The 22,302-nt window shown below is 40.8% G+C and overlaps 1 protein-coding gene across 2 annotated transcripts in view; it reads right to left on the reverse strand.

Annotated features, from left to right (window-relative positions):
- Nucleotides 1-22,302, reverse strand: part of CD86 (CD86 molecule) — a 68,802-nt gene that overhangs the window by 6,138 nt on the left and 40,362 nt on the right. The window contains exons 3-5 of one of the 2 annotated variants that reach the window (XM_008564810.1): nt 12,015-12,350; nt 9,377-9,640; nt 4,238-4,381 (exon numbers count right to left, since the gene is read on the reverse strand). In XM_008564810.1, coding sequence (XP_008563032.1) covers nt 4,238-4,381; nt 9,377-9,640; nt 12,015-12,350 — 744 coding nt within the window. Of the gene's footprint in view, nt 1-4,237; nt 4,382-9,376; nt 9,686-12,014; nt 12,351-22,302 lie in introns of both variants that reach the window. The other variant, XM_008564802.1, reaches the window with a different exon arrangement.

The following is a 22,302-nucleotide window of genomic DNA, read 5'->3' on the forward strand; positions in this document are numbered from 1 at the left end:
CTTTCTGCATGTTTACTATTGGAGAATAGAAATGCTATTGATTTTTGTGTGTTGATTTTGTTGCTTAATCCATTGAGATGCCTTTTGGAGCCACAAAGTTAAGTACAATCTTTTTACCCTATAACAACTCTTTAGATATTTGAAGGCAGCCCTTCTGCACTCCCCAGGCTCTTTTTTTTTTTTTTCCAGGTTAAGCATCCTCAATTACTTGAGCTATTTTTTTATTTGACTGAGCTCCCAGACACTTTCTAAATCTGGTTAGGTTTTATTTTTGTCAAAGCTGTTTTTTAAAAAAAATGGTGGTTATAGCTGAATACAGTATTTCAGATGTTTGTAGAGTAACACAGAGTAATTAAATTATCCTTTCATACCCATGACATAATCATCACCATATTAAAGAAAAAAAGCCTCTATTTGAAAGCGGACAATAAAGAGGCAGATTTAAAACTTCTGGATTTGATTACAAATTTAGCATCTTGAAGGGCAAATATGAGATATCACAACTTTCAGTTTTTAAGCCCTATGAAAGTTCCTGTTTAAAAATGATTTATTTTGGTAGAGACACTTTGCCTTGAAGAAATCGTTCCTGAAAGAGCCGAGACTCTTCTAGGTTTATTAAGGGAGCTGGTTGCTGAAGCACAGTTAATACAGTAAATACAGATTTCATCACACGAGACCCAAATGAGGAAGTAGAATTTCAGGAGTTTTAGTCCTTCTCTCCAATGGGTAAACTGATAGGGTCACTTCTGATTGGGAAAAGACAGTAATTCATAGTTATAATCTCTCATGCCTTATCTGCTCTACTTGGAAAAACAAAAAATGAGGAGAGAGATTAGAACCTGCTAGAATAATCATGGCATTTCCCTTTTATTCATTTAAACAGTCTAGACAGGGTAAATATGTATAGCTGAGGCACAGAAAAACTATAATTAATGAACAAAATGCTGAACAAGACTTTTATTGCCAGGTTAGTTAGTTTGAGGGCTGTCTCCTCCGAAAAAAGGATTAATGTTGGAGGAGGAAGAAGTTCCATTTTTGGAGAAATTCCTGCTGGTTATCAGTTAACTTGTATCTGTGGATGGATCATGATGATATCCATGCCTCTCTGTTGGCAGAATTCAGTTCCTTGAAGCTGTAGAACTGAGATCCCCATGTCCTTGCTGGCTGGATGTCAACTGAGGGACATTACCAGCTTCTAGAAGCCACCCACATTTCTCAGCTCCTGGACCCCTTCCTCCATCTTCAAAGCCAACAGTGGTGGATTTAGCCTCTCTCAAGCTTCAGATCTCTCCTTCTTCCAGTTTATCTCTCTAATCTAGGTGGGAAAGGTTCTCTAATTCATGTGATTAGATTGGGCATACCTGGATAATCCCAGCTAATTGCATCATTTCAAGGTTGGTATCTTAATCACCTATGTAAAGTCTCTTTTGCCACGTAAGATAATATACTATAGGTTTTGGCATATAGGAGATGAACATCTTTTTCTGCCTATCACATAGGTAATACCAGAAGTCTCCACACAGCAAGGATAGATACTATTGAAGTTACAGAACCCAAATTTACAAACATCTCATATCTACATTGTGTTGGGGCTCAGAGGCTGTTACCCCAAAATATGGTGCTTTGACATCAAGGTCTCTTTGACCTTCCCTACCTCTCCTGTCTCAATCCTCTGTCACTCTCCAAAGCACAGGATTGAAGCTGTTCCCTTACCAGCCTAAAGTCCGGACCCACCAAAAGAGATGACAATTATTTCTGATCCTTTTCCTGAATTTCATTAACTTAACTCATATCACAGGAAGGAAAACTGAAGTCTGTCAACTCACCTAGACAGACTTTCGTCATAGACCATGGTCTTCTATTTTGGTCCCATTTAGTATTTTGAAAGATAATCTTTTACCAGTCATTGTCTGCTCTGGGCCACTTTGTCCTAGGCCACTGTATATTCTCCAGGCCCATTGAGTCCCCCCTAAGAATCATTTACTCCTACACCCCCATCTTCCCTTTCCCTCTGAAGAGGGATGTGTAAGCATCTGTATCCCACTGGGTTATTGGGCATTCATTCTGCAATTCCCCTGTGCTATACATGTTAAAATAAAATTTGTTATGCCTTTTTTCCATATTAATCTGAACTTGTGGTAATTTTTAGTGAGGCATCAGGGAAGAAGAGGATGTTTTTCCTTGGCCCCTGCAATGGTGTGGTTATGCATGGTACATTTCCTTCCCTCCAGTGATATCAAGGCTCCTCTCTTTGACTAAACTCACTGGCACAGATGACTGTCTGACCAAACATTTTCCTGCCAATTTTCTTTTTCACATTCTTGGGGGTCATATATGTGCTATACTGTTTGATTGTCTTTTTCCTTTTACCACTCATAGCTCAATTTGAGCATCTCATGTGCACAAACACAGCTTCTTTACCCCCTCCCAACTTCTCTCATGTGTACACACATCCTGTTTAACCCCCTTATCTAGGCTCCTAAATTTTTATGATTGACTCATGGAGAGGTGGGGGAAGAAACATTTTTATTCTCTTTTTTCCATTTCATCTCTTCTTCTTTGTTTCATTTGTAAACTGATCATTACAATGTGAAAGCAAATTAAGGAAACAATTTATTCCCAAACTGGAAGTTCCTTCTGCATAGCGGCTAATTCTAAATGGCGATAAGATTGAAAGAAAGAGAAACTTAAAACTCTCATCTTGAAAGGTCAAAGCCTGGACAAGCATGAAATTCTGTTCATCTGATTCTGTGCTCTGAATTTTATACTTTTATGTCTTAGAAATCTCTCAGCATACTCCATACTGTGGTAGTTTGAGTGGATCTGCCATATGCTTTGTATTAATTTATTGAGATTTGATGATTATTTCCTGATTTCCTGTTTTTAAAATACAGCAAGATGAAATGAATGACTACTAATGTTATCCATCTATTTTCCAAACAGATCTTAAAATCAGTATGCTGAAATCTTTGATAAGATGCCAGCCAGAGAAACATTACTCATCTTGTGCTTTCTACCATAACTGAGTGAGAAGGTTACCTTAATTATTAGCACCAACCAAACTAACTGCTACTTACTGCAGGCAGTTACTGCAGGCAGTTACTGCGATAAAGTCCAATCTTATATCCTTGCCCAAACCAGACCAAACCACAAATAGGCATGAGATTATTATAAAGACAGGGACTACTCTGCTCCCATTAAACATTCTTACAACAGAAATCAATGTGAAAGCTGCTCAGTGCAGTGATGGTTACAATAGCAAAACTAGCAGAACAACCCAAGTGTCCAACAAATGGGGTTGATTAAATAAATAAGCTAAGGTATATCCACACAATGGAATATCTTGCAGCCACTGAAAATGATGTCGTATGGGCTGGCTGGTTAGCACAGTTGGTTAGAATGCAATGTTATAGCACCAAGGTCAAGGGTTCAGATGCCCGTACTGGCCAGCCACCAATAAATAAATAATTAAATTAAATTAAATTAAATGATTTTATAGAATATTTATGACATTGAAAATTGTCTTGCAACATTTAGCATAACAAAGTCAGAAAACTATATATATGATATTATCCTAACTGTGAAAAGTAGCCCTTATAATATTATCCCAATTATGAAAAAAACATAGATTTATATAAAGAAAAATCTGGACGATCTACACCAAAAATGTCATCTGCATAATCATTTTTTTCTTACTAGTGAAATTTAGGTCATTTTTATTTCCAGTATACTTAATAATGGGTATGTATTAATGGTAATCAGTAAAAACTAATATCATTTATTGTAATATCAATTTATCTAACTTATTTCACAGGAAACCTAGACTTTCAGAGATGAGTAAGTGAATCTTGTGGTTATCTAGCAAACATCTCTGCTTGAACACCACCAGGTCCATAATCTTTAACAATTAGAAATGTTTTCACTATTTTACTTTATTGAATTGTCACAATAACCTCATGAAGTGAGGTAGATAAAGCAAGTAATAATCAGGTTTGCCTGGAAACCAGAAGTACCGCTGTAAACCTTAGGTTAGAAATGTTGCCTTTCTTAGAAGTCAAGAGCAACATTATCAGCTGCTGAGTCTAGTATATACAGGCTCCAACCCTCAGGGAAAAACTTTTCCTCCAACAACTTGCTGGCATTCACTAACCTGGGCTCAGCCAAGGAGCTCCAAAAGGCAGCTTACTGGATGGTAGTTGCAAAGTGGCAATTTGCAGAGGGACAAGGACTGACTCACCACGCTCATGAGAGACACCAGGCTGCTTCTTCTTCTTCCTCTTCCATCTTATTAGAAGGAACACCAGCGCCCATACTATGATTGACGTTAGAAGCATAGCTCCAATCCAGAGGTTGTAGTCTTTGGGCTGTGGGATTTTAGGAGCTGGAAATGATCACAAGTTTTCAATCAGCCAGGAAGGTCATTTATAAAAGGTTTATATTTGCTGCTGTTCTCTATTTACTTGCCAGCATCTCCCCAGTCTCTAGGACTGGAAGAGTTTAAAATCCACAATATGAGACCATGGAAGACCAGTCTCTGGGTTTCAGCAGCTAACAAAGAACCAAGCCAGTGCCTCTGGCCAAATGCCTGGGCTGAGCTGCCTTCTCTTCCCAAAGGTGGGGAGGACACCAACCATGATGTAAAAGAAGATGGTCAACCTGGCCCAAGATTCTGGGATCTGTGTAAGGTATCCATGCTAAGGCTCTGAAGGTATAGTCACCTGTGTGATGCCCTGCTATCCCAGCCCCATATGCAGCTAGTTCCCAGGTCCTGAAGTTTGTCTTGTAGTGATGCCTCTGTCCACCATCATCTGTAGGTCGGGCTCCAGACACCTCTCACTTAGACAAATGGAGAAGCCTCCTCACAGGCCCCAACCTCTAGTTTTTGTTTGTTTGCTGGGTTCGTTGGTTTTTTCCCTCTGAGGTCATAGCAGGCTTCCTCAGCATGGCTTTCAGCATGTCTTGTCTACTTGAAAACCTTTGATATTTCTTCATGCCCCGAGAATTAGAGCCAAAATCAGCTTCCTGGAAGTTAGGGAACTCCTAAGATTCTGGGAAGCTGAAAAACAGGCTTTGCTGCCTAGAAGCAGGCAAGGAGCAGAGCATGCCCTGGGGCCCTAGGCCGGAGCCGAGGGCAGCAATCCCTGCCCGGAAACAGGCAAGGAACACACCAAAAACACCAATTCTGTTTGGGTGGCCCACCACAGCCACCACCACAGCCACGGCTGCTACAAAAGCACTCAATGCCACAGCAGTAGCCACAGCCTCTATGTAGGTGGCCCACCAGACACTTGACTGCATTGACACAGGGAGAGTCACCAGAGGAGACTGGAAAAAGAAGAGAACTTCTCTCTCCTCAAAGTCCACTCCAGAGTAATAGAAGAAGCAACTGCTCTACCAGATAACCAGACATCAATGTAGAGATAATAGAAATATGAAAATCCAAGAAACTAGGATCACCAAAAAAATACAGTAACTCTCAAACACCAGACCTTATAGAGCAGGAAACCCTTGAAATGACTGAAAAGGAATTCCGAGCAAGGAATTCTTAAGGAATTTCTCAATTTCTTAAGGAAATCTACTGAAATAAGAGAAGACTCATTAGACAACATAATGAAATGAGAAAAAAAAAATTCCAGGATATGAAGGAGGAAATTTACAAAGAGATCAATATCTTAAAAAAGAATGTAGCAGAAATCATGGAACTGAAAGATTAACTCCAAGAAATAAAAACACAACTGAGGGCTTAAGCAGCAGGCTAGAACAAGCAGAAGAAAGAATTTCTGATCTCGAAGACAATCTTTTTGAAATAACATGGACAGGCAAAAAAAAAAAAGGAAAAAAGAACTTGAAAAAATGAAGAAAATCTAAGAGAGCTAGCAGACAACCTTAAGTGCACAAACATTCCAATCATAGGTGTTTCAGAAGGGGAGGAGAAAGGAAAAGACATGGAAAACCTACTCAATGAAAAAATAATGGAAAACTTCCTAGGTAAAGGAAGAGACACGAACCTTCAGATCCAGGAGGCTCAAAGATCCCCAAACAGATTCAACCCCCAAAAATCTTCTCCAGGACACATTATAGTCAAACTGGCAAAGCTGAAAGACAAATAGAGAATCTTAAAAGAAGCAAGAGAAAACCATCAAGTCACCTATAAGGGAGCCCCTATCAGACTAACAGCAGACTTCTCAACAGAAACTCTACAGGCCAGAAGAAAATGAGATGATATATTCAAAATACTAAAAGAAAAAAAATTGCCAGCAAAGAATACTATGCCCAGCAAGGCTTTCTTTCAGAAATGAGGGGGAAATAGTATATTTTCCAGAGAAACAAAAACTGCAAGAGTTCACTACCACACAAGCAGCCTCGCAAGAAATCCTCAAGGGAGTCCTGCATCAGGACTCTGAAAAACAATAATCACTACCACAAATACACAAGAAAGAACAAAACCCACTGGTAGAACAAAAATGCATATGAGAAAGAGAAAGAAACTAAATCTCACCACCACAAAAAACCATAATGACAATGAAACAAAAGTGAACAAACTCTCAGTCTCTTTGTAAGATGATAGGGAAACAATTTATTTTCTAAAACTAGTAAGAAAAAGAGAAGAGTCAAGCATTTATCTGGCCTTTCCTATATTAATTGTTCCTCAGGGTAGCCATAAATAGCTGAGGAAGGAACATTTCTGTCTAGTGAGGTATCCCAGCTAGTAAATAAAAAGGGAATAAAATAATTACAATATGGCATTTTGCACATCCCTATTGAAATAATGGATCTAGCAAATGATCATCAATGACTACTAATGTCACAGAGAGATGATCCGACATAATGAGCCTCCTGCAGTAAGAACATATACCTTGGAAGCCATATCTAACCCGAGTGAGACCAAGCCTCAGGATCCAGCAACCAATCATCAGGAAATGCAGGGGATGGTGGAACATGTTAAATGACACTACTGGGATGGAGCCAGAAAAACCAGACCTTGAGAAACTCTGTGGGGTCAAGGGGAAATATTAGATGAAGGGGAACCTGTAGATTAAAATAAACTTAAGAGACAGCTGACATAACAACCAATGCAATAAGCAGAACTTTTTGAATCCTGATGTAAACAAATCAATTTGTAAGAAAGAAAGAGGGAGGGGGAGAGAATTGGAGAAATTTAAACATGTTTAATGTTTGATTATATAATGAATTATTACTGATTTTTAAAATGTGAAAAAATTTTTTTTGAGTAATTGGCATCAAAAAAAAAAAAAAGAAGAAAAGAAAAACAGGTTTGTGGGGAAAACTCAGAACTGAGTGGCCTACTTTATAGACATTTTGGGGAATAGTTCTGGTAGTTAATTCCCATTTTCAGGAAAAATAGGACCAGCTGATCTCCCGTTAACTTAGCTACAATTTGTGGACACATGCCCTGTTCTTGGGACATTAAAAAAAAGAGTTGTTGGCATTGCAGGCCATATTCAATACCTTTTGAGTCTGTCCCAGTTTATCCCACTTGAGCCTGTTTGGCATTCTAGTAAAGTAGGGTTATACTTGTTAACATGGAGACTGCTACCTTTTGACACCCTAAAAGGTTTCTTTACTCAGTGTCTAACCTATCTCTGATCAAGCCACTGAATAGGGACATAGAGAGGCAAGCCCCATCTTCCTGAGCAGCTAGAGCTGAAACATTTCTGAAGATGGTGTTACCTGGGGAGATTTGGGCAGTAGTTAAGAATCAGCAGACAGGTGAGTCATGCTGAGGCTTCAGTGGTGACAAGTCCCCTTCATTTGTAGACTTTAAGAGCCATAGCTGAGGGCCCCAGGGCATGTCATGTGTGGTGATACTGGTGGCATAGCTTAGAGAAGCTTCTATCAGGCCAAGAGAGACTGCAGTAGAAGCAACTGGGACAGGCTGGGCGGCCCCACCATTTACTGGACTCTCAGAGGCTGAGGTGTCTGAGTGGAAGGAAATCAGTACCAGGAGATCAGACTGGCCCAGTTGTAAAGTTGACTGTGGGGACTAGCCCCAGGGGCTGTTCATAAGAGTATGTCCACAGGCCAAGTTGTGCCTGAACAATGAGACACTAGGAGAGAGGAGGCAGCAAAGCCAAGGGATGGAGCAAGGGGTGGGTTGAATGTTGCAGGAGGGGGCAAACCAAGGGGCCAGAGCTGGAGAAGGGGCCGAGGCAAGCAGAAGGCAGATGGGTGGGGGAGGGCCAGGATGAGAACAAGCAGTGATAGAGGCAATGTGGGTAGAGGGTACCTTTGTTTTAGGAGGGAATCTTGTAGTTGCTACTCCTCAAAAATGGAGTCTCAATTATGGATACATGCCCTCCAGGGCAAAGCTGGGTTTTTTAAACGTCAGGCTCCTATTAGTGGACAGTGCTCAGCTTCAACCTTTCCCTCCAGCTGGGCTGGTCCCCACAACACATTATGAACATGCCACAAGCATTTCCGCCTGGGCTGGAACATGCCACAAGCATTTCCGCCTGAGTCTTTCTTTGACATACCTCCTGTGCTTGTCAGATACGGCTAATCCACCATGGTCCTCTCACCTGCTGAGCCCAGATGTGTCTCAGAATTTTTCTGTTCAGGAAGTCACTGCCTGTTTGAGAACATGTAGAATGCCCTCCCCTTTCCTCACCACATTTATTAAGCCAAATAATTTATTTTATGCTGTTATAACATCCCACTTCCTTTAGTAAGCCTTCCCTGACACTCAAGGATCTTGCCTGCCTCTCAATGCCCATAAAACTGATTATCAGTCACTTTTTTGTTTTAAATTTAGTCATGTATTTCCATGTAATATAATTTAGATTATAACTTAACCTTTTAAAAATCTAGTCTTCCATGTGTGCACATCATGGAGTTCTGATTCTATTGGAAGGACCCCGAGGGCAGAGAGGATGTCTTCTTATACCTTTTAGCTTTCACTCATGCAACTAACAAAGTCTAGAATGATTCTGTACTTATTATAAGTACTGTATGTATGCATGCCGTGTGTGTGTGTGTGTGTGTGTGTGTGTGCATTTTAATCAAAGTGAGAATTTTAGCCTAGAGGATATAGGTAGGAGAACATTGACACATATGCTATCCATATGTGTAGAAATACTGCCTTTTCTGACCAAAACTTCAGAATCCTCTATTCAAAGGTAGCCCAAAAGACCAGGTCAGTTTCAGGACTAAGAATGTGTTTCTTCAAATTCGGCACAGGTGTGTCACCTCCTGGATCCTGCATAACTCAGAGGAAGCAGTAACCCTCCACCTGGGTCCTTCCCAACAGCATCATAAAATGGCCCAGTTAGAGGTTGGCTAGCAAGCAGGGGTCCTCTGCCTTAAGCATTTGTGTATAATATCTGATGAGAGAAACAGTCTTGGGAAGCAGCTTTACCTATGTAGAAGGGTAGGGAGATGAGCTGTGTCTCCATTTGCTCCGTTTGAAGGATGCAGAAGATGGACATGTTGCTTGTAACATCAAGAGATGAAACAGACAAGCTGATGGAAACGTTGTACAGTTCTGTGACATTATCTTGAGATTTCTGCATTATACCATCATGCTCAATAGATGAATTCTCAGTTTTTAGCACAAAATACATCTTCTTGGGTTCTGGGTAACCGTGTATAGATGAGCAGGTCAAATTGGTGTCAGAATTTTCTGTTATATTAGAAATTGGTATTATTTCAGGTTGACTGAAGTTAGCTGAAAGCAGAATAGAAATACAAAAAAAAAAAATCAGTCTAAGTTTAGATGTATGGAAGAGAACAACAAATAGATACCTGACATGGAGGCTCACTGGGACACACCTGGGAGTCTAAAGTGGGCCTTGGCCTATGGTGACAGTCATATAATGGCCCCACATTTATTTTTTGAGAATGGAGTTTCAAGCCATGCTTACTGTCTACTTATCCAAATCAAGGCGGGTGATCTCAGAGCAACGGAGGTCTGAAACTGAGTCACCAAAGATTTACAATGAAGCCATTATTCCAGAGAGTGGAGTCTTCAGAAGGAGGAATGGTCTGACTCCAGGACCCAAGGGTCTCATGGGTACATTTCAGCTCTCCAGACCAAGAGAGCAGAAAGGGATTGAGCTAAAGTCCCACTAGAAACTAAGAGTTCATGGTGCAGGCATGCTCTGGGTCTTAGCTTTCAGCAACCCAAGCAGGATGGTGGTCAATGAGTGGGTGGGAATTGTGGACATAGAAATTCAGAATACCGGCTTTTATCATGACTGTCAAGATGTCTTCATAGCATACTATAAGATCAAGGCCAAATCCAGTCATTTTAGGGAAAATATGTGATCTTGACAAACATGGTGCTTCTCTTGCCATTCATATTTTTATGGCTGTTGAGGATTCCTAGCACCCAATCCCTAGACCTGTCTCATGTACCTTCTGCCCACTCAATCCCTTGCTCTTCTTTTATAGTTACCAGGTAGTTTGCAGGTTCTACGTACTAATGTATAGTTTAGTATATTGTTTCTAACATGTCACCACTCACATGCCAGTGGTTCTGCTATATCAACCTACCACTTGAGCACTCTGCTTGTACTTTATGTGGTCTGTGGAAGGTGGTTTGCCAGATCTTATTTAGCCTTATTAGCAATATCTGTGAAATCACCAGTTGGATAAGTTAGCTATAGTTTTTCTAACATACATTAACATAAATATAAGTCTGTTGAAAAAAAAAATGCTTGTCTGTGTCCTACCTAAAACACAGCATGTTCTCAACGGTACCTGACCCCACTTTGAAAACATTGATTTAGCACTTGGTAAAATGTTCTGAAAGCCCTGCAGCCTAGTTTGAATCACACAGGGCTCAAAGGGAGCAGCTCCCCATTCATCCCTACTTTTGCCTCTGGTTTAATCTGTGGTTTCAGAAAAGGTGTTATTTGCCTTTTCCAGTTTCATCAAAAATCAATCTGGATCCAGTAATACCACACCTGGGTTTCTACCTGAGAGAAATGAGAATGTATGTCCACACAAAAAGCTGTACGTGAATGTTTACAGCAGCTGTATTCGTAATAGTCCCAAACTGGAAACAACCCAGTGTCTTTCAGTGGGCTGAATGGATAAACAACAGAATATGACTCAACAATAAAAAGAACAAATTTTGATACACGCAACACCATGGATGAATCTCAAAAGCATTATGCTGAATAAAAGAAGCCAGTCTTAAAAGGTTACCTGCTGTATGGCTCCATTTATGTGCCATTCTCAAAAGGCAAAATTATAGCATGCAAAATGAGAGTTATGGGTACAGAGAAGGTATGACTCTGTAAAGGGATAGCATGAGGGAATATTTCAGGGTGATAGGAATGTTCTGTAGCTTACTTACAGTGGTGATTACATAAATCTACACACAATCTACAAAATTAATAGAACTCTACACCAAAACAAAAAGTTAATTCTACTGTATGATAATTTAAAAACAAAAAACTGTAGTGACATTTAGGCTTTTCAAGGCCTGGTGAAGCAGAGGAGCTGGCTTGTTAGTTTGTGGTCATGTTTGCTGGATTATTTCCCTCTGTCTACCAGGCTCATGCTTGGGGCAGCAAACAACTCATAAGCAACCTACAGGAGGCTGAAGGGAAAACCCAAATCACTCAGCCGTCCCCTTTGCTAGGAGCTCCAGGCAATGATGTAGTGGGTGAGAAATACTGGACCAAAGGAGAAAATGTATGCAAAAGATTTGAGGCCTATATGGTTACATAAACTTAGTAATGGCCAAATTACCCATGGTTTCACCTTAGCCACATTACCTTTGTTCAACTAGCTCTATTTTGTCCCCAAAGCAGATTCTTACTGATCCTTCAGAAGTAAACCATAAAAAGTACAAAGGGCTTTCAGTTCTCTACTCCCAGACTCTGCACACCCTTTAAATGGACTTCCCAGAAATGCCTGTCCTCTGCCCTGTCTCTATAGGGCTCCTTTCCCCAGCCCCCTCCAATACCACACCCCCCAAGTGTCTCTACTCATTTGCAGTCTCATCTGAGAAGGCCGAGGATCTGAACACACCATTGACTACATACCAATCACTGATAGGTAAGAATTCTTCTGGTATAGGTGAACTAGTTCTTTGGGCCTTTTGTGATGGATGAAACATTGATATAAGCCCTTGTCCTTGATGTGAACGTGGTGAAGTCGCAGGATCCAATTGTCCTGGTCAAAGCTTGTGCGGCTCATATACTTGGGATCAACATTGTCAGGTTTCTCTTTGCCTAAGTACAGCTCATAAAGAACCAGCTTTTCCTGGTTCTGCCAAAATACTACCAGCTCACTTGGGCTTATATTTTGAGGGTTTGTAAATTGGCATGGCAGGTCTGCAGTCTCATTGAAATAAGCCTGAATCTTCAGGGAAGCAACACCTAAAAAAGGAAACGTAGGGATTAGGGAAGGAGAAACAAGAGGGAAGAAAAAGAAACAAACAAAACAAACTCCATTTCTCTTTATGCAATACCCAGATGCTATGTGGTCGGAAACGATACTGAAGAACTAGATATTAAGCTCTGGAACTGTGCATACATGCTGGGCATCTGGAGAGCAGGACTTCTGTCCTTGCATCACCGCTAACGAAACATATGGCCTTGTGCAAACCGCAACTTATATAAGCTTCAGTTTCCTTATCTGTTTAATGAAGGGGTGAACTAAATGTTCTAAGGGTCTCTTGATACTGAAGAACTAGATATTAAGCTCTGGAACTGTGCATACATGCTGGGCATCTGGAGAGCAGGACTTCTGTCCTTGCATCACCGCTAACGAAACGTATGGCTTTGTGCAAACCGCAACTTTTATAAGCTTCAGTTTCCTTATCTGTTTAATGAAGGGGTGAACTAAATGTTCTAAGGGTCTCTCTAGTACTATGGGTCCGTGAATTTAAGTCCCAGGACAGGGAAAACCAGCAGAGTCAGACAACTCATTCACCCACCTGTTACCTTCCTACAGCCTGAATGTTGATTCTCATCCCTGTAGCTTGTTACAGGCTTTATGACACCTTCGCCAAAAGCTCTCCCTTCTCTCTCTATCCCCTATTCCTTGGTCGGCTGTGGTAAAAAGATTGCTGATAATGGTAATAAATTTGACATTCCCCCTTTTATTATGCCTCATTAGTTGGGGGTCACATTTAGTATTTTTGAAATTCAAATAGTTCCCTTTATAGAACTTCCCCCATGGCTGCTGCTCCCATGGCCAGCTCTCCCAAGGATATAAAATGGTTTGGAAATGACTCAGTCAACTTAGGTCTCTATTCTTGGTGACCTCTCTAAGCTCTTTCAGGGATGAGAAAGAGAACTGGGCAAATGTGATGGTTGTTTTGGGATGTGGTGGTCAGAGATCGTTTAAGGCACATGAATGAAATGAAGTGAATCACAGACAGGAAGGTGAGGATGTGCTTTGGGAGTTCTGGGGAAACCCCAGGCACCACAAACTTGCTGCTCCCAGTATGTACTGCCCCTGGAGATTTTTACAACCCACAGAGAACATGTTGGAAGAGGTCAGAGAAAGGCTTTGGTCCCCAAAGGCGTACTGCGGTTTGTGGGAGGGATTTGGGCCAGCTAACTCCTTCAATGTGATTGATTACAGGGTTTCTGTAGGACTTGAGACTTGGCAAAGAAAGTAAGTAGTGGTGGGTAAGAAGTGCAGGGTGGAGAGGAGATGCTGTTTTTTAGTTGTTATGAAGTTAAATGGCGCCTTGAGGAGGAAGTTAGGGTAGTTTCTAAATAAAGTGTCATTGTTCAAGATTTCAGGGAAAGGATGCTAACATTAAGGAGGAAAAGGAGGGGGTGGGTTGGAGGGAGAGATAAGAGAAGTTTCATTTGAAGTGTTCTTGGTGGGTAAAAATTAAATTGATCTGATCAATGGTTTCTCGTCAAAGAGGGAATAGAAGGACAAATCATGACATGCACTTGGCAAAACTGAACTGTGTGCAGACTGGCCCAGTGAGGGTTGGTGGTGGTCTTGAACTCTGAGGGAAGCAGCCTCCAGGGATCACTGAGACTTGGCACCAATTGGAATGACTGCTTATGGTATTACATACACTCACTGGAATTCTGAAACACTTGAAGTATAAAATGCACCAAAGCCTCCAGGGATCACTGAGACTTGGCACCAATTGGAATGGCTGCTTATGGTATTACATACACTCACTGGAATTCTGAAACACTTGAAGTATAAAATGCACCATCTGTACAGGATGCATGCCTGTATAGGAGGAAGGAGGGAAAATCTACATGGGTACCCTGAACAATGAAAGGGAGACCTCAGGAAGATTTACTGTATTGCGTAATTACCTTACAGGGCAAAGCTGAGGCTTCTGCTGCTCCTTTGCTAAGCTTGTAATGATAATGCCAGGGTGCCACCTGCTGTAAGAACTTCTAGTGCTGCCTCTGGGGGAATAAATTCTGCTTTTGATCTAATTTGCCATATTGCATAAGGGAGATGACCTAATGGAGAAACTAAATACACAGTTGAAAATTCTGCCAATTAATGGTCGATATTTGTTATTACTCAAGCCTTCTGGAAATTACTTTGTCAGAAATGCAGACTGTCTGGCTCTACCCAAGAGCTACTGAGTCAGAATCTGCATTTTAACAAGAGCTTCAGTTTGAGACACTGCCTAGAGGATCTCTGCTACTGTCCCCAGAGTGGATCAGAGAAGATGACAGGAAAATTTGTTTCCATCCACCCCTCCCCAAACCCTCTCTCTTCCCCATGAGTAGAAGTCACTCTGAAGCCCATTTGGAGAGAAACTGAAAGTATTTCACAATTTATACTTTGTAGCTCCTATACATGTGTGTGAACACAAATTCTTTGACCTTGTCAACCCCAAAGATGTTCATCCCTAGACTATTTCAGCGGCCCCCCTCTCATGACATAACCCTGAACCTTATTACCTGGAACAGCTCAGTCTCTAGAATCTTAACCTCAATACATTCATCTCTGTCCACAACCTTCTATTCCTCCTGGTTTTGCTCTTGTTTACTCCCTCTGCATCTTTTCTTCATCAAGACCTCAGCTTTATCTATGCTATGTATGGTTTATATGCTTTATAGATGCTATAGTGCAGTGTTTTCCAAAAGAACTCTTCGCAGTGATGTTTGAAAGTTCTGTCTCTGTGCTGAACAACATGGTAGCAACAAGTTAAAGTAGCTAATGTGACTGAGAAACTGAATTTTTAATTTTATTTTACTGAAATTTAAGTAATCATATACGGGCTATCATATTGGACTACACAGCAACAGTATGTCTTTTTAACAATTCCTTGCTAGCAGCTTTGATAAATGTGCCCTTCCGTCTCTGCAGAATTCATCCTGAGGACACTCTACCTTAGGTCTACACGCTGTTCTTACAGCTGAGTGGTGCAGCACTACTGCAGGAAACTATCAGTCGTGCAGACAGGTGACATTACAAATCTGTAGTGTCTAGTCTCACTTAACGTGACCTCTGGGCTGCTCCCCCTGCTCAGCACCCTGCCCCTTCCTCAGGGCAGTTACTTAAACACGTGCCCTCTGCTACTGCTTTTAGTTTCTCTTTCCCTAACAGTCAGTCAAACTCCCTGAAAGAACAAGAGGGCTGCTGCCTTCACTCCCAGCCTCCCCTGCCACCTCTACTGGAGCTGCTTACTCCCTCCACGTCTTTTCTTCACCTTCATCGAGACCTCAGCTTCATCCAGTCTAGACCCCATAGAGTGATGTTTTCTAAAAGATCTCTTTGTGATGATGTTTTCAGACATTTCCGAGGTTGTCAGTGACTTCCCCCTATGGCCAAGCCCAGGGCTCTTTTCTGACCAGATCTCATTTGAGCACTCTGTTGAATGGAACACTATTGGCATCTCTCCTTGAAATGCTCTATTCTTCCCCAATTTCTGACCTCCTGGTTACTCTTTTCTGTTCCTTCCTTAAATGCTGATGATCTTAAGCACCTGCTCTTTCTTGATTTCCTTACTCTTCATATTCTCCCTAGTTTTTCTCTTCTATCCCCTGGATTCAACTGTCAAGTATAAGCTCAATTCACAGATGCCTATCACCAGCCCCTAACTTTCACTAAAGTTCCAGATACCCATTCCCAACTGCCTGCTGGAGGTCTCCATCTAGACAGCAACAGACACTCCCTTGCTCCTCTTCAAAGCTGCTTCTCCTCTCTTGGTAAATGTTTCCCTCACCTCATGCTGCCCATAATCATTGGAAGAACACCCAAGAAAGGGTATGCACAGGTGTGGTCGATGCAATCTAGAACTACTAGAGCCGGAGCTGAACGCTAATATGTTAAGAAAATGGGGGCAGGGGGCAGTGTGAAGCAAATGGAAGGGGCCACTGGAGAAAAAGAATTTGGTATTTATCCACAGATTTGGGGGACATTATCTTTTAAGTTATGAAAGAGATTCTCTGTTATAGGGCACAGATGGTTCTCTAGGAGTTTTCATGGCTTGGATAATATTTCTAAGGCTAGCTTTGCTTTGATTTCATGCTCAGCGTGTGTTCTATTTTACAGATAAATAAATGCATAATGATGTATGTTTATATATTATAGATATAGAATATCTGTATATATTTTATAAAATGTGTAACATATGCTATTTTATGTGAAATATGATCTACTAAAATATATGAAGCATAATATAATACAAAAGCAAAACACACCATTACATGTTTACAAACCCAGCTCCTATGAAGCACTTGCCATTGGACTGTGCCACCTGCTGTCTTGCACTGCTGTAGTTATCCATCTTCCTCCTCAGTGCCCCCTTGACCCCTGGAGATCAGAGCAGCTGGCTTGAAGTTGTCATCATCTCCACCACTGCCCCTTCCATTACTCAGGCTCGTGCACACAGTACTCTGGCCTCTCACCTTCTCACCCTCCTCCTCTCCAATGTTCTGTCACCTCCTCTTCCCCAGCCGTCTCCTCCCTGGGCCAGACCCCAGATGCTGTTGTTACCACTGCAAACCCTCAAAAGTCTCACTTTCAAACATCTCACCTTGTGACTACTGCCTCCTGTCTTTTCATTTCATCCCTTCTACCATCACTCCATCAATTCTTCCATCTCTCCTCACTGATTATGAATCAGAACATTTCTCACCACATCTGCAGATCCTACCCCAGGCCAAGCCCCCATTACCTCTTGATTGCCTCCTAACTCATCTCCCTGCTTCCATCCTTGCCCCCAGGTCTAGTTCCTCAAGCCAAAATGATCCTTTAGAAACATATCTCTGATTACACAATCCCCTGTTCAAAAGCTTCTGATGAATTCTCACCACACTGAAAATGACATCCAAATCCCTTCCTGTCACACTGGGAACTACAGTATTCCAAAGGTTTTCCCACGGTCAGCAAGTCCTCCTGTAATCTGGTCTCCGGTACCTTTCAGACCTCTATTCCTCCCCTGCTCTGCCCCAGTCACACTGGCTTCCTTGCCACTCCTCCAAAAGGCCAGGCGCACACTATCTCAAGTCCTCCCCTCCTATTGTTCCCTCTGTCTGGAAGTCTCTTCCTGCAGACAGTCTCACGGTTATTCCTCCATTTCATGTAGGTCTCGCATCAAACTCTGCCTCCCAGGGAGATTTCTCTGACCATCCTATTGAAGACAGCAACCTTGTCACTGTCCATCCCTTAGGCTGACTTATTTTTTATCATGGCCCTTATCATGATATGACATGATATGGTATGTTTGGTTACTGTCTGTCTCTCTTGAGGAGTCCAGCTCCTGGTTAAAAACCCATGTGTGTGATTTTTCAGGTCTGACCATAGGCAGTTACAAAGGCTTGGCCTGACAGGCTTCACGGGGGAAGGCTGCCCTCCCCACACCAGACCTGGTGCACAGCCAGGGTGCTGCAGTCCCTAGGGGAGTTGTGGTCAAGGTCTCATACCCCCCGGCTGGTCATGCTTTTTCGCATATTTACATGCCTAGCCAAGATACCTTCATTCTGAGGTCTCTTTACTCGAGGCCCTGGGCAGAGATCTTCTTCAGGTGCTTCTGCCGAGGCCTCCTTATGGTGGAGAGGAAGGGGAACCTTGAAGACACTTTTCTCCACTCTGACTCATCACCCAGTACTTTTCCACTCCTAGCCCTTTCCCCTGGTCTTTCCCCGTTTGTTCTCTCCGCCCTTGGGTCCCCTTGCCCCTAGGTCCATAAACTGCCAGAGTCTTTTGTTTGGGGCTCCCTCAACTGTGAGATGACCCCTACATCTGCACTGATCCACCTGACCTTTCACTGGTGCATGCACCATTCTCTGGGGGAAAACGGAACAAGGGGAGTCAGCCCTTCCTCCCATTTTAGCTTCTTGGTTATACCATCACAGTAAGAGATTAAAAGCTTAACTCTTTTATTTCTGTCTTGCTTCTGTAAGTGGCTAATCTGATACCAGAAAGCTCAGCTTTCTGTCTCCCAGCTCAAGTGAGCATCTGACATCTCCCATTAGAATAAGTTCCATGACAGCAGGGGCTTTGTCTCTTTTCTTCACTGTGGCATTTCTAGTATCCACAACTGTTCCTTATAAATATTAAGAACTCAGTAAATACTTATGGGAGAAATGAATGAAAGAATCTCAATAATAGTCAGGGAAATATAATTACACCTCAATGAGGCACCATTCTTTTTGCCTATCTGATTGGTAAATATTAAAAAACTACTGGTGATACACTGTGTCTGTGACAGTGTGGGGAAATGGGTCCTCTTATGCACTGTTGGTAAAATTCTAAATTGGTACGATTTTTTGGAGGACAATTGGTAGTATATAATAAAGTGAATTATGGGCTTAAGCCTTGACTTAGCAATACAATTTCTGGAAATTTATTCTACAAAAAGATACATGTTCACAAAATTGGATATACACAGATATTCATTATTCGTAAGAACAAAACATTGGAAATAAGTTAAATGGTTTAAGGAATAATGATACATCTATGAAACAGAATGCCATAGAGCAGTATTCCATTGTAGTTAAGAGTATGAATTCTGGACAGAATGAGTTCAATCTCAGCTCAGCTACTCACTACCTGTGTTACCTTGAGCAAATTACTTAACTCCCCTGTGTCTCAGTTTCCTCTTGTGAAAAACAAGAATAATGGTACCTACATCATAAGGTTGTTGTGAGGATTAAATAAGTTAATATTTGAGTTAATACTGGTCCATAATAAGCATATATTAAGAGTTCCTTTGTTTAGTTTTTCATTTATTTTTAGTATTATTATTAATGACAGAACAATGTCTATGGACAGAAAATCAATAATTTATAGATAAACTTACTCTGAAAAAAAAAGATTTAAAAATAATACTTAGGATCCTCAAAAAGATATGTGAAGAAGTAACTCATTAAAAAGTACCAAAAATTATAAAACATAAAAGTATCAGAAATGCAACAATAATGTGTTTATGGATGTGTTAGCAATTTTTGAAATTAAAAGTAGAGATTAAGAAAAAAAAAACAAATAGGTGGAATAAAGTCTACATTAAAGAGAAAATTACGAATTGGAAGACTGATAAAAATGGAAGAACAGATGAAGAGTTATGAATAATTAGTATGAGAAACTGTAATAGTTTCTAGCAGAAGAAATTGAACGGAATGATAGATAAGCAATATTTGAAGAGATACAAGTTGTGAATATACAAAACTGAAAGACGTGAGTCCTCAAATCAAAAGTACATTTTAAGTACTAAGCAAGATAAATGAAAATAAATTAATACCTAGAAACATTGTGGTGAAGCTGCTGAACATAAAGTACAATTTTTTTTCAAACTTAAAAAGAATCAAATTGACTCTTTTCATTCTTTAAGGAATGAATAGATAATACTTATAAAACAATGACCGATAGACTGAAAAACTCCTTAGCAACCATAAATCAAAGACAATAGGGAAATAATATTCAATATATATATTTGCATATATCACAATAATATATAACTATTTTTCCTCTCTTTCTTTGTAGAAAGAACTAGAAAAGTGACTTTAAATAGTGGGAGAAATTGAATATTTTTAACAGAGACATCTCCCTATCTAGAGATACAGAACGAAAGTAAGAAAATAAAACCAAGAATGGGCAAGTATTCTTAGAGGGTGTTAAAAGTGTCATGCAACCTGGCCCCATGGCTTGGCAGTAAAGTATAAAAGGGATCACCTCTGTGTAACAGATCAGGTCTAGGGGTGAAATCTTGGCTATAAAAGGGACAACAAGTGTTTTTGTTTCCATAAACCTCAATAGTACTGAGGGCGCCAAAAGTCCCAGGTTACATATTATGGAAAGGGTATGAAGATTCCCCCTCTCACAAAGGAAAAATAAGCCGCAGTATCTCAAACTCTTGTTCCTTCCCAAAGGAGTCTGCCTGCCATTGGAGCCTCTCTCTTCCCTACCAATACCACTCTTGCTCCCAAACAACCCTATATACATGCTATTCAGTGACCGTCTTCCACTGAGTTAACTTGTCTGACATCCCATTTTCTCTTGAACTTACTAAACACTCTACTAAAATGATCAGCCCACTGGGGGATAAGATACTACTGGGTAACATACATGTATTTCAAAAGACCCTGAAGCAGTGACTTAACACAAAGGAGTGACTCCAACGAACTATTAGGCTTTATGACAATTCTTTGGGAATGATAGGTCTGAACTGTTTATTCACCCCAGGTGGTAGGTTTAGTGACCACTATCAACAGCAGCAGAAAATGAGTCAAAAGTAACTATATAAACATTATCTTTGTGCAACCATCCAAGCAGAACCCTGCAAAAATCTGGGAAAAACCAGTGGACCTTCCCACAGGATGTGGAATGAGGGTTTAAACCAATTTTATGTAAATCTTAAAGTGAAGAAAGATACCAACTACCATTCGGCACATTAATTGTATCAGAGGTATTCTTCAAGAGAAAGGAGAAGCCCTAGGATCCAGGGAACCCTCAGACAAAAAGAGAGCAATTACCAAAAGTCGAACTGGAAAGATACCTCCTCCTAATATGGGAGCTACTGATTTTCCAAAAAATACTCAGGCTACAGCCTAAAAGTGTTATGGAAGTGTCCAAATAGTTGCAAACAGAGCTTGGCAGGAGTGCCTCTGCAAGTGGCATTTAGAAATTCCTTTAGCTTTATAAATACAAAGCACAATTTGTAACCCAGTTCTGCAAGGCCACCACTGCCCCCCACCCCCAGCCCATTTTCAGTCTTAAATTCTCATCCAATTCCAGCCTCAAGAGCAAGAGTGGCGTAGACAAAAATCAACTCAAAATGGATTAAAGACTTAAATGTAAGACCTGAAACTACTGGAAGAAAACATTGGGGAAATGCTATAGGATATAGGGCTGAGCAAAGATTTTTTGAGTAAGACCTCAAAAGCACAGGCAACAAAAGCAAAAATAGACAAATGGGATTAAATCGAAAAACTTCTGCACAGAAAAGGAAACAATAGACAAAGTGAAGAGATGACCTATGGAATGGGACAAAATATTTGTAAACTATGCATCTGACAAGGGATTAATAACCAGAATGTATAAAAAACTCAAGCAACTCAACAGCAAAAAAAAAAAATCCAATTAAAAAATGGGTAAGTGGGGCCGAGCCCGTGGCACACTCGAGAGAGTGCGGCGCTCGGAGTGCAGCAGCAGCGCTCCCTGCCGCGGGTTCGGATCCTATATAAGGATGACCAGTGCGCTCACAGCGCTCACTAGCTGAGTGCGGTGCGGCCGGTCTCAAAAAAAGGACAAAAAAAAAAAAAAAATGGGTAAGTGATCTGAATGCCATTTCTCAAAAGAAGACATACAAATGGCCAACAGGTATATGAAAAAATGTTCAACATCACTGCCATTTCTCAAAAGAAGACATACAAATGGCCAACAGGTATATGAAAAACTGTTCAACATCACTAATCATCAGGGAAATGCAAATCAAAACAACAATGAGATGTATCATCTCACCCCAGTTAAAATGACTAGTATATAAAAAACAAAAAAGTGGCAAATACTGGTGAGGATGTGGAGAAAGGGGAACTCTTGTATACTGTTGGTGGGAATGTAAACTAGTACAGCCATTATGGAAAACATGGAGCTTCCTCAAAAAACTAAAAATAGAACTACCATATGATTTAGCAATCCCACTGCCTGGTGTTTATCCAAAGGAAATGAAATCACTACATCAAAGAGATATCTACATCTCCATGTTTATTGCAGCACTATTCACAATAGCAAAGATCGTATAACTTCGTATAATGTATGCTATATTGGTGAGGATGTGGAGAAAGGGGAACTCTTGTATACTGTTGGTGAGAATGTAAACTAGCACAGCCATTATGGAAAACATGGAGCTTCCTCAAAAAACTAAAAATAGAACTACCATATGAT

The sequence above is a fragment of the Galeopterus variegatus genome, unplaced genomic scaffold (assembly GCF_000696425.1).
Source record: "Galeopterus variegatus unplaced genomic scaffold, G_variegatus-3.0.2 Scaffold192, whole genome shotgun sequence".
NCBI classification, from domain to species: Eukaryota; Metazoa; Chordata; class Mammalia; order Dermoptera; family Cynocephalidae; genus Galeopterus; species Galeopterus variegatus.